The 13,341-nt window shown below is 35.3% G+C and overlaps 1 protein-coding gene across 1 annotated transcript; it reads left to right on the plus strand.

Moving 5' to 3' along the window:
- Positions 1–937: 937 nt before the first annotated feature.
- LOC121386218 (fibrinogen-like protein 1) lies at positions 938–8,632 on the plus strand. Its single transcript, XM_041517050.1, has 5 exons — positions 938–1,011; positions 3,889–4,044; positions 5,469–5,565; positions 6,766–6,930; positions 8,406–8,632. The coding sequence occupies exons 1-5, from the start codon at positions 1,009–1,011 to the stop codon at positions 8,489–8,491; spliced, it is 507 nt and encodes a 168-aa protein (XP_041372984.1). The 5' UTR covers positions 938–1,008; the 3' UTR covers positions 8,492–8,632.
- Positions 8,633–13,341: the final 4,709 nt, after the last annotated feature.

A 13,341-nucleotide genomic window follows, 5' to 3' on the forward strand; every position in this document is an offset into this window, starting at 1 on the left:
TGACACATGCCCATTGCTACTGGTCATATTTGATGACTATCGAACCTCTGAAGACAAATACAACTTAAAAAACAAAACAACAAACACCAATGTCTGGTCTACTTAATTTTTCATTCGGAACAGAATGCTTGAGGGAAGAGTTATGGGTCGAACGTATTTCTACCCTTAACTCTTCCTTCCTAGCCTTCTGGTTTATCTTCTACTGACTTTCAACCCTTTTCGCGTCCCGCCTAGCATTCTGGTCTGGAAAAAAACCATGTGCTACTACTACAGCTACTGCTTCTACTTCTACTGCTACTGCTACTGCTACTACTACTACTACTACCACTAATAATAATAATAATATAAATAAATTATAAATAAATAAATAAATAAATAAAAATAATAAATAAATAAATAAATAAATAGAACAAAACATAACAAACAAAACAAACATACACAAAAAACAACACACCCACGAAGACAAAAAACAACAACATCCAAGACACAAAACACAAACAAACCCATTTTGTGATTTAGCTTTCAATAAACGATCGCTCTTCAGCAATAGGTTAATGCACCTTTAACAGGCGACATTGGAAAATTACTCTCATTACATTCCCGTCTTTTCATTTCCTCAGACATCAGACGGAAAGGGTTAAGGATAGGAAAACAGAAACATTTGTTCTGATCTTATATATGTTTAACCAGCAAAACATCTAACTAATGGCGGTTTTTGTACCTTTAAATTTGAACAGACCACATTTGTGTATTATTTTACTTTTGCTGAGCATAGTCGTCAGCATTTCCGCTGAGGATGTTTATCATGACAGAACATTTCTGATATCGCCATTATACTTCGATTTGAAGCCTGATGTGATTCTTGTGAAAGAAGTCAGTGTTAAAACTGCAATCCAGTGCGCTGCCCGTGTAACAGTCTCATCTTCAACGGCGACGAAGGTATCTGCTCCATATACGACGCAAGGCTGTACTTGTTATCATTTGTGGAAGATATTGGGTCAACTGCTTATGGTAAGATAATATTAAGATATTGTGTTGTTAAATGTTGCGTCATGTTGTTGGTAAGATAATATTAAGATATTGTGTTAAATGTTGGAGCATTATGTTGGTAAGACAATATTAACACAAAATGTTCTCAAATGTTTAATCATTTTGTTAGTAATATAATATTCAGATATTATGTTGTTAAATGTTGCATCATTTTGTTTGTAAGATAATATTATAATAATGTATTGTTACCTGTTACAATATTGTGTTGGTAAGATAACATTATTAAGATTATTATAATATACTGCTTGGATCAAATTTCATAAAACTAATAGATACAATTTAAAATGGGAAAATGAGTTAAACTGTCATTATTAAGAATACGATTGAAAAGTTATAAATGCAGTGCCGTTCCGCTGCACAGACAATACAGAATTACGATGGTTTTAGTACAAAATTATCCACAGAATATTACTAGATAACCGTTTTTTACATGCCATAGGATATATTGAGTCTCCATTTTGTTCTTTCTGTGAAATATCAGCATTAATTCATTTATGTTTCACTGTAGTAACATTAATCCCATTTGGAAAGGGCTAAAAGAATGGATCCTTGAAAAAACAGGTATGCTAATACATTTTACAAAAAAAAAATGCAAAGTAATAACGATCCAATTAATTTAATTATATTATTAACTAAGCAGATTATATTTAAGAGTTACTTGAAAGGCTATATATGTATTCCAAATATAGAATGGATTAAAAACGAATTAGATATATATGTTATAATATTACAAAATGTGTAGCCTTTTCCAAGTGAGAATGTTTTTGTCAATTTGTTTAAGGTTTAAAGTTAATCCCCCCCCCCCATATTCACTTTCAAATAACAATGCTCTTGTAGTAAGCATTGTATCTTGATGTTAGTATGTATTGTTGTTGTATGTATTTATGTGTGTGTGTGTGTGTGTGTGTGTGTGTGTGTGTGTGTGTGTGTGTGAAGTTTATCATATGTATGTATGGTTATGTTAACACAAATGGTTAAATGAAAAAAAAATGGAAATAAAAGAAGAATTTTTGTTGTTAAATATTGCATCATTGTGCTGGTAATATAATATCAAGATTTTATGTTGTTACATGTCGCATTGTTTTGTTGGTAAGATAGTATTAACATAATGTGTTGTGAAATGTTGTATCATTTGTTGGTTATGATACTATTAAGATATTTTGTTTTTAAACACCACAGCCTATTATTGTGTTAATGCTGTATCAGTGTTGTAATCGACGGCATTATTGTGTCGCTACTCAATGCATATTGTGTTGATAAATGACATGCTATTGAACTTAACCACTGTAATATCGGTTGATAAATAACATGTTATTGAACTTAACCACTGTAATATCGGTTGATAAATAACATGTTAGTGAACTTAACCACTGCAATATCGGTTGATAAATAACATGTTATTGAACTTAAGCACTGTAATATCGGTTGCTAAATACTTTATTAATGAGTTAAAGAAAGAAAGAAAGAAATGTTTTATTTAACGACGCACTCAACACATAACTAAATACTTTATTAATGAGTTAATGGTCATAGTATAATTGTGTGATTAACCAATTTATTATGGTCATAGTATAATTGTGTGATTAACCAGTGTATTATTGAGTTAAATAGATAGTAATACATGAGTGGCCGTTAGATATCATTTATATCACAATGATTTGTTTAAAATGTATCTAATGAACGAACGTACATATATAAATACATACAACAACAATATACACTAACGGACACGAATGTATTATTCAACTTCTTACAGATCCTCCAAAACCAGGTTTTAAGCAAATTTAAACATATTTTTCGACTAAATATTATTTAAAGTCGTTGCACTTGTAGCTACCTTACGCTTTACAGACACGTGATTGTCAGGTTAACTACACGTCACAGTGTAATCGATTACCACCGGGTTGTGTTTCATTTGATGTATGACACTGGTGACCTGGTCATAACCTAGGAGTAGCCAGTCGTATGTCTTGAAATTGTTAACACACGTACATGTGTTAACAAGTATGTGTTATCATAAATAACGAATGATGTTCTCACCAACGGGTGTGTAAGACAAAATGTATTGCATTGTATATGTGCTGTTAACAAGTGTGTTGTTTAACTGATGCTGTATTATTGTGTTGTTAAATACCATCATTGTCGTGTTAACCATAGCATTATTGCATATTTAATCACTCTATATTATAGTTTGTCGTGTTAACCACCGTATCTTCGTGATGTAACCACCGTAGTATGTGTGTTACAAAATGTATTATTTCTCGTTAATTACTGGTCAGCATATGCGTTGTATTAATGCTGTATTATATAATCTATTGTTGCGTCTTACCACTGTAAATCATTGTAGTATTGTGATGTTAACAAATTATTTAATGTTTTGTTGTATTGGATCTTGTTTTTATAGTGTTGTTTTAACCAGTTTATTGTTCTATTAATACATATACTGTATTGTATCGTTCTCACTTTCTATAATATTGCGTCATATGTTTGAATATATCTGCTTTAATCTGTCTCTGACTATCTATCTGTCTCTGTCTCTCTCTCTGTCTCTATGTTTCTCTTTGTCTCTCTCTCTCTGTCTCTCTCCCTATCTCTCTCTCTCTCTCTCTCTCTCTCTCTCTCTCTCTCTCTCTCTCTCTCTCTCTCTCTCTCTCTCTCTCTCTCTCTCTCTCTCTCTCTCTCTCTCTCTCTCTCTCTCTCTCTCTCTCTCTCTCTCTCTCTCTCTCTCTGTTATCGGTCGCTCTCTCCATACCCCTTAATATTGGTAGTTTTTGCAATGAAGGTAAATTGGTGTTTTGTTTTGTTGGTTTTGTTATTATCATCAATCATATTTTTTAGTATACAAAAGAAACGTTTCCCGAGATTCAATCCGACTGTTATGACGTCATGATGAATGGAGGTGATGCCAGCGGCATTTATACCATACAACCACGTGACAGTGATTCACCAATCAACGTGTCTTGTGAAATGGCACCCGATGATGGAGGCTGGTTGGTACGTATTAGTTGCAATACTCAAAACCTACTATACCGAGTAATTTACTTAGGCCTACTATACCAAATCAACGATATTCCGTTGGCACACCGGCTGTGCTTGACAACCCAATCAAAGTCATGAGACCCGACCACCCCTTATGTGCGTCACCCACGTAGGAACGCCTGTAGGCCTTGAATCAATAATATTTTATTAACACATGCTATCAATCTGATTAAAATTGGATTGTATACTAGTCTATTTTATGGTTATACCATCACGGTTGGGGTTTTTTTTTCGTCTTGAAACGAATTTTATATAAAATTTTATATTGAAATTAGTTTCCGGCGTACTTCGTAATTCACCCGAATCGTTTTGTATAACCTCGGCATAATCTCGAATATTTTCAAATTCTTTTCAAATCACTGGCATGATTTTGCAAGTAAGGTTTTGATTGGTCGAATAAAAGGTCAACTGGACATGACCTCCAACGGGCTGCTGTTAGATCCACATGTAATAATGGAGCTCATTTTAATTAGATTGACATGCTATCATTGTATGGACGAAACAATCCTATCCGGATGGGACTATATGTTTCATCTCCGTCCTTCTGTCCTTCTGTCTGTCTGTCTGTCCGTCTGTCCTACATATGTTTTCCGGATGTTTTTTTATCAGAAGGCTTCGGTATATTGAGCTGATATTTTATGGATATGTTCATCCCGTACTGTTCCAGATGAAGTTTGACTTTCATGACGATGCACCCATTTTTGACGGAGTTATGTCCCTTGAACGTCATTGCTTCCGTAATCCACTATCAGGTGATCGTTATTAAGAGGACTGCCACTCTGCTAGGCGATCTGTAACACTATGTTTCATCCCTCCTATACCGCCTGTAGCAGGACATTCATCAGAAATGGTCAAAGCCAACAGCTAACCGCTGATGAAAAATGACAGGTGTATGGCACAGTTGGCCACACGAGACAAACACGAGTATCGGTTGGAGGGACAAGGACCAAGATGTGGAGATGGACAGCAAAATAAGTTGAAAGATAGAAGGAGCCGCCATGTCGGCAGGACATGAATCAGATTTCAAAGTAGCGAAAAGAAAGAGGGCAGTGGGATAACTAAAAACATACGTCATAGAATTATCGATTTCGAAAAGATAGGGGACAGTGGGATAACTTAAAAACATACGTCATAGAATAATCGATTTCGATCGTTAATTTTTCATTGGCTAATATGACACCGGCGACCTGTTATGACACTTATATGTGTTAATAGTAAATGTTATAAAACATAATAAATGATGGATGTGTAAGATTATAACCTCTCTTTTTAGTGTCCAGTAATCTAGATTTACCCTGAGGACTGAATCTTGGTGAAAATCATACTTCTGTTTGTGTTTAATTTGCTTTTAAAAAGTAGCATGCAATTTCTTATGTTAGGTTATTCAGCGACGGACGGACGGATCGGAAGATTTCTACAGAACTTGGGATGAATACAGAGACGGATTTGGAGATTTGAAAACTGAATTCTGGTTAGGTAAAAGCAAAAAGAAGAAAACAGAGGTCTGTGTTGCAAAACAGGACAAATACTCTCTCTCTCTCTCTCTCTCTCTCTCTCTCTCTCTCTCTCTCTCTCTCTCTCTCTCTCTCTCTCTCTCTCTCTCTCTCTCTCTCTCTATGTGTGTGTGTCTGTCTATATCTGTCTGTCTGTCTCTCTCTGTCTGTGTGTGTCTCTCTCTGTGTCTTTCTGTCTCTCCCACTCTCTGTCTCTCTGTGTGTGCATGTGTGTGTTTGTACACAAGTTCTATGCAGGGATTGTGAAAGATAGGATTACTACTCTCCATTTATGTCCACACAAATATATCGATGTTGATAACGTTTTACAGAATACTGATTAATTTACGTTCCACAAGAGGTTATTGAATACAGCTGAGGTTCAGTGTGTTTATTCTGTCATCACACCAGTGTTTCATTCTGTGTGTTTTTATCCAACATAGTCTATCGACAAGTAGTTCTTATTATTGGAAAACATTTAAATAATTAATGATTACACAAACTGTTCTGACGTTATCCTACACAATATTTAGCGTTGCCATGTAAATGCAACTCTTAAGCACGAATATGAAGTTCGAGAGGCAGAAAGTCATAATAACCAGGTGCGGAACCATGGAGGGGTTAGCAGCAAGGGGTGCACATCGCCAGTACTCCCAGAATACCATGTGTTTTTTTATTTGTTTTTTTGTTGTTGTTGTTGGGGGGGGGGGGAGTACTGTTTTTGTTTGCGAGTTTCTTTGTTTGCGGTATCTTTGTGTGTTGGGGGGGGGGGGGGAGGGGTTGTGGTAGTAATGGTAGGAGGACTGTTGCCTTCATTATTACAGTTTTAAAAGATAAATATGCACATATACAGGTAGCTTGATAGGTATGTAGATAGACTGTATGTAGACTGATATATATATATATATATATAGATAGATAGATAGATAGATAGATAGATAGATTGATTGATACACATACATATATTATTATTATTATTATTATTATTATTGTTATCATCATCATTATTATTAGTAGTAGTAGTAGTAGTAGTAGTAGTAGTAGTAGTAGTAGTAGTAGTAGTAGTAGTAGTAGTAGTAGTAGTAGTATGTAAACGTGACCTTCTATAAAACGGAATTCCATAAACGCCGGACCTTTTTCGAAGTCTATTTTAAGCAATATATAGTTTAACTTAATTTTCAAGGGAATAAAAACATCTATCGCATATCTGACCAGTCTTCCTATGACCTGAGAATCGACTTGGAAGACTTTGAAGGCAACTCAAGATACGCCGTATACAAAGAATTTTCTTTGGAAAGAGAAGTAAATGACTTCCGGTTGTCCATAGGCCAATACAGCGGAACTGCAGGTATTTTTTTATAATAATATTAATAATAATAGGCGCACACACCCGCGCACACACACACACACACACACACACACACACACACACACACACACACACACACACACACACACACACATTCACACACATTCATACAGGTTTAACGAGACCCTTCAAAAAACATTTTGTCCCGCGGTTTGGAATTACATTATCTATACCTCACTGCGGTGATTGACTCTTTCTTGCCAGAGTAAATAACTAGTATTGACATGCCCGACGGCTAATGAAAAAAAGAGAGTCACATGGTGCACTTAAGTTTATTTTGTAATATGAATATCCTGACCAAAACCACCCAATATTTTTTTTTTGTGTGTTTTAATCTCTATCTCCCTCTTTAGGCGACATATCTGATTATAACTATTATTTAGTAAAATCATGTTAACTTAGTGTAACATAGGGTTAGTTTTAGTTTTTTTTAAATCACTGATCCCATTAGTAGTGTATTAAAACAAAATTCTAGAAGACCTGATACTACATAGCAGTTTGTGTATGTCTGCTAAATGCTTGCATAGTATTCTAGCTATCCACCTGTCTGGTACCCTGGTTGTCTACATGTCTGATATCCTGCCTGTGTATGTCTGCCTAACAAACTGGTATCCCGCATGTCGGCCTGACTGTCTGGTATTCTGTTTGCCTGCCTGTGTCTATCTGCCTAACTTTCTGATATCCTGCCTGTGTATGTTTGCCTCCCTAACAGCTATTTCTCGCTCCTGCCAGTGCACCACATCAAAGGTCGTGGTATGTGCTATCCTGTCTATGAGATGTTGCATACAAAAGATCCCTAGCTACTAATGAAAAAAGAGTAGCCCATGAAGTGGCGACAGCGGATTTCCTCTCTCAATATCTGTGTGGTCCTTAACCATATGTCCGACATCATATAACCGTAAATAAAATGTGTTGAGTGCGTCGTTAAACAAAACATTTCCTTCCTTCCTTTGTAATACTTTGGCAGTCGTCTACAACCAAATGGTCGCAAGTCACTGTATCTATAGTACACATTTGTTTCCTACATATGATAACACAGAGCTTTTGTTTGATTAATCTGGAGTCGAGTCCTGACATTAAACTTACATGTTAACAGTACCAACGTTACAAGAAGAAAACCGATGCCTCTAAGCAAAACGAACCTGCCCTGACTTTTCTTGTGATGATGTATATGGGGCGTCGAGTTTCTTCGTGTAGCGTTGTAAGTTTAACGTCATGACTCAACTCCCGGGAATAATCTAACTAAATCTCTGTGGCATATCATTTAGAACAAAACGTGTGTATTATAGACAGAGTATATCTTGCGACCATTTGGTTGTTGACGATTGTCAAAACATTAGATAAGAGTTTCCTTTAGCCTTCCTCTACATATCTATATCAATAAGGGGAGGGCTGGAGGTGACTCGCGCTAATCACAGCTGATTAAATAAGTATCCATCCCCCTTTTCTCGCAGGTGATAGACTCAGCAGTCACTACGGACAACCCTTTTCGACTTGGGATAGAGATCTGGACTCGGCCCGCTTGAACTGTGCGCAGTAGTTTCACGGCGCGTGGTGGTACTTCGACTGCTACAGATCTAACCTGAACGGCGGCTACCTGCACGGCAACCACTCCGCCAACCCAAGCGGAGTAAGCTGGTACCCCTGGCGGGGCATGTACTACTCCCTCAAGTCCACCGTCATGAAGATCAGACCAAGTCCAATTTGGCGTACCCGAACTGGGACGTACGCCGTTGACTCTATAGGTTACTTTAAACCAAACCAGAGACGTCCGTGTCAAATACACCGTGATTATATATATATATATATATGTGTGTGTGTGTGTGTATGTGTATGTGTATGTGTATGTATATATATATATATATATATATATATATATAACTCCCTGATACTGGAACTATTTCCTCGTCCCGTTCAAGATCGAGTTATATATATATATATATATATATATATGGTGCAATGAATATATTAGTACTGTGTTGTTGTTGTTTTGCAGTATACAATGTAAAGTGCAAGACAAGTGTAACTGTGATTTCCAGTGGAAACAAAAAACCTAAATAAATAATAATAATAAAAATAATGTGTGCCCTGGACAAAGTGCTTAAACCTTAATTGGAAATAAGCATGAACATAATTATTAATGATTTAATGAATGCATAAATATGAATACATACCAATAAATAAATAAAAACAGAAACTAAACAAACAACCATTTGATTAGAAATACAATTCTAACTGGGCTCTCTCCATAATACATAAAATATCAGTTACATTTTCTAATTTAAACGAGAATGATAATTGCATGTTTTAATAAGCTAAGCTAAAATATAAAGCAAAACAACCCATAAATAAACTGCCATAACTTGGGTCGTTTCAACCTAAAACCATTTCGAACCTTGCGTTGTTTTGCCTTTAAACCCGTTCACCTAGGGTTGGTTCGTCCTAAATCTTATTCGTACCGAGCTTTGTGTTTCTCTCATCTGGAAATTCATTATTCATTACAAAATATTAGATAATTTCAAAAATAATTGACACTTGACAAATGATTAACATTAGAACCAGACAGGGAGGACTTAGCATCATTTTGAACAGAAGTAAGATTGTCGAAAAAATCGAAGAAACCAGTATATATAAATTATAAGTTTTATTACAAATACAATACACTCAAATCAAGAAATAAATATAACAATATATGGACAAAGCAAAATACTGCATTTTATCAACAGAGTTTGTTCAAACATGGCCAGTATACGCCAGTTCAATTCAGTATACGTCAATTCAGTATACGCCAGTTCAATTCAGTGTACGTCAGTTCAATTCTCCTTCTCCAAGCCGTCATCACCAGGGCCGTACAATGAGCACACGTCTTCAGAAAACTGGCCGTGTTAACGTCTGATGTGCCATACTGCAAATATATTACAAACCAAAATAATGTTTTGATATGTTGTTTGGCATAAATGTTTCTCTCTTTGTTGTTTGTTTATTTTATGTTTATTAATTTGTCTTGTTAAATTTGTTTAATCAGTTAATGTATTTATTTATTCAGTAAAGATTTACGAGGAAAGTGTTACATATGTTTACTTTAAAGGGACATACCTGAGTTAGCTGAAATTTTAAAGATGTTATCGAATAACAGACTTCTTGATGATTGTAATTACATATACAATATATTTTTCTGCAGAAAATATTAGTGGTTGTATATTAAACGTGTTTCTGATCGTTCTAATATTTGTACAAGGTTAAATTTCATTTTATTTCCTAAAATATCTTATTTGAAGACAAAATCCAGTTTGGGTTTCTTACAACTCTTAAGACGACCAGAAGCACATCGAATATAGGGACACTGATATTCTAAACAAGGAAATATACTGAATATGCAAGTTTAATCGTAGAAATATTTTATTAATCGGAAACATCTTACAATGCAGCAAACTCGGGAATGTCCCTTTAATATAACAGTTACAACATCGATTTTTACTTCAGTATAGTGAACCTCATGAACGGTCAATGAAAGGTAGGGAGGTACATTTCTTTCTTCGCAGATCAATAAAATCGATTCCTTCAATGACACGTTTTTTGTTTTGCTGCATCATTCCTGTAATACTTTGGCATCGTCTAGGAACCCAATGGTCGCAATTTCCCTGTCATCTATATTACACTATTTGTTCCTACATATGATAACACAGAGCTTTTGTTTGATTAATCTGAGTCTGAGTCCTGACATTAAACTTACCTGTTAACATTCACCAACGTTACAAGAAGAAAACCGTAATTGCCCTCTAAGCAAAACGAACCTGCCCTGACTTTTCTTGTGATGATATGTATTGGGCCTTCGAGGGTTTTCTTCGTGTAGCGTTGTAAGTTTTAACGTCATGACTCAACTCCCGGAATAATCTAACTAAATCTCTGTGTGCATATCATTTAGAACTCAAACGTTTGTTGTATTATAGACAGATGTATATCTTGCGACCATTTGGTTGTTGACGAATTGTCAAACATTAGATAAGGATTTCCTTTAAGCCTTCCTCTACATATCTATATCAATAAGGGGAGGCTGGAGGTGACTCGCGCTAATCACAGCTGACTTTAAAGTAAGTATCCATGGCTACCCTTTTCTTTAATGTCGCCGGTGATAGACTCCGCAGGTCACTACGGACCCAACCCTTTTCGACTGGGTAGAGATCTGAACTCGGCCCGCTTGTGAACTGTGCGCAGTATAGTTTCACGGCGCGTGGTGGTACTTCGACTGCTACAGATCTAACCTGAACGGGCGGCTACCTGCACGGCAACCACTCCTCCAACCCAAGCGGAGTAAGCTGGTACCCCTGGCGGGGCATGTATCTACTCCCTCCAAGTCATTGCACCGTCATGAAGATCTCACCAACTTCCAATGTGGCGTACCCGAAACTGTCAACGTACGCCGTTGACTCTATAGGTTACTTTAAAACCAAACCAGAGAACTAACACGTGTGTCAAATCCACCTGTGATTATATATATATATATATATGTGTGTGTGTGTGGTGTGTGTATGTGTATGTGTATCTATGTATTATATCTATTAGAATATTATATATAACTCCCTGATCTGGAACTCAGTTCACCTCGTCATCCGTTCAAGGATCGAGTTATATATATATATATATAATAATATATAATGGTGCAATGAATATATTAGTTACTGTTTTGTTGTTGTTTTTGCAGTATACAATGTAAAGTGCAAGACAAGTGTAACTGTGATTTCCAGTGGAAACAAAAAACCTAAATAAATAATAATAATAAAAATAATGTGTGCCCTGGACAAAGTGCTTAAACCTTAATTGGAAATAAGCATGAACATAATTATTAATGATTTAATGAATGCATAAATATGAATACATACCAATAAAATAATAAAAACAGAAACTAACAAACACCATTTGATAGAAATACAATTCTAACTGGGCTCTCTCCATAATACATAAAATATCAGTTACATTTTCTAATTTAAACGAGAATGATAATTGCATGTTTTAATAAGCTAAGCTAAAATATAAAGCAAAACAACCCATAAATAAACTGCCATAACTTGGGTCGTTTCATACCTAAAACCATTTCGAACCTTGCGTGTTTTGCCTTTAAACCCGTTCACCCTAGGGTTGGTTCGTCCTAAATCTTATTCGTACCGAGCTTTGTGTTTCTCCTCATCTGGAAATTCATTATTCATTACAAAATATTAGATAATTTCAAAATAATTGACACTTGACAAATGATTAACATTAGAACCAGACAGGGAGGACTTAGCATCATTTTGAACAGAAGTAAGATTGTCGAAAAAATCGAAGAAACCAGTATATATAAATTATAAGTTTTATTACAAATACAATACACTCAAATCAAGAAATAAATATAACAATATATGGACAAAGCAAAATACTGCATTTTATCAACAGAGTTTGTTCAAAACATGGCCAGTATACGCCAGTTCAATTCAGTATAACGTCAATTCAGTATACGCCAGTTCAATTCAGTGTACGTCAGTTTCAATTCTCCTTCTCCAAGCCGTCATCACCAGGGCCGTACAATTCTCTCTTTGTTGTTTGTTTTATTTATGTTTATTAATTTGTCTTGTTAAATTTGTTTAATCAGTTAATGTATTTATTTATTCAGTAAAGATTTACGAGGAAAGTGTTACATATGTTTACTTTAAAGGGACATACCTGAGTTTGCTGCAATTTTAAAGATGTTATCGACTAACAGATTTTTAACGATTGTAATCACATATGAAATATATTTTGTCTGCAGAAAATATTAGTGGTTGTATATTAAACGTGTTTCTGGACGTTCTAATATTTGTCTTAGGTTAAGTTTCATTTTATTTTCTAAAATATTTTTGTTTTGTTTCGTACGTTTGGGCTTCTTAAAACTATTAAGACGACCAGAAACACATCGAATATAGAGACAATGATATTATAAACAATGAAATATATTGAATATGTAAGTTTAATCGTAGAACTATGTTATTAGTCGGAAATATCTCACAATGCAGCAAACTCAGGAATGTCCCTTTTTAATGTAACAGTTACAACATTGAGTTTTACTTCAGTATAGTGAACCTCATGAACAGTCAATGAAAGGTAGGGAAGTACATTTCTTTCTTCGCAAATCAATAAAATCGATTCCTTCAATGAAACATTTTTGTTTTGCTGCATACATGATGATGTCTCGATATTTCTTACAAACAACACCCATTCAAATATAGATGGTCAATGAAAGGTAGGGAGGGGGAACTTTTTCTTTCTTCGCAGATCAATAAAATCGATTCTTTCAGTGAAAACATTTCTTACAAACAACACCCATTCAAATATAGATGGTCAATGAAAGGTGGGCAGGGGGACTTTTGGATGCCTCAA

This window comes from Gigantopelta aegis, chromosome 12, assembly GCF_016097555.1.
Source record: "Gigantopelta aegis isolate Gae_Host chromosome 12, Gae_host_genome, whole genome shotgun sequence".
Lineage (NCBI taxonomy): Eukaryota > Metazoa > Mollusca > Gastropoda > Neomphalida > Peltospiridae > Gigantopelta > Gigantopelta aegis.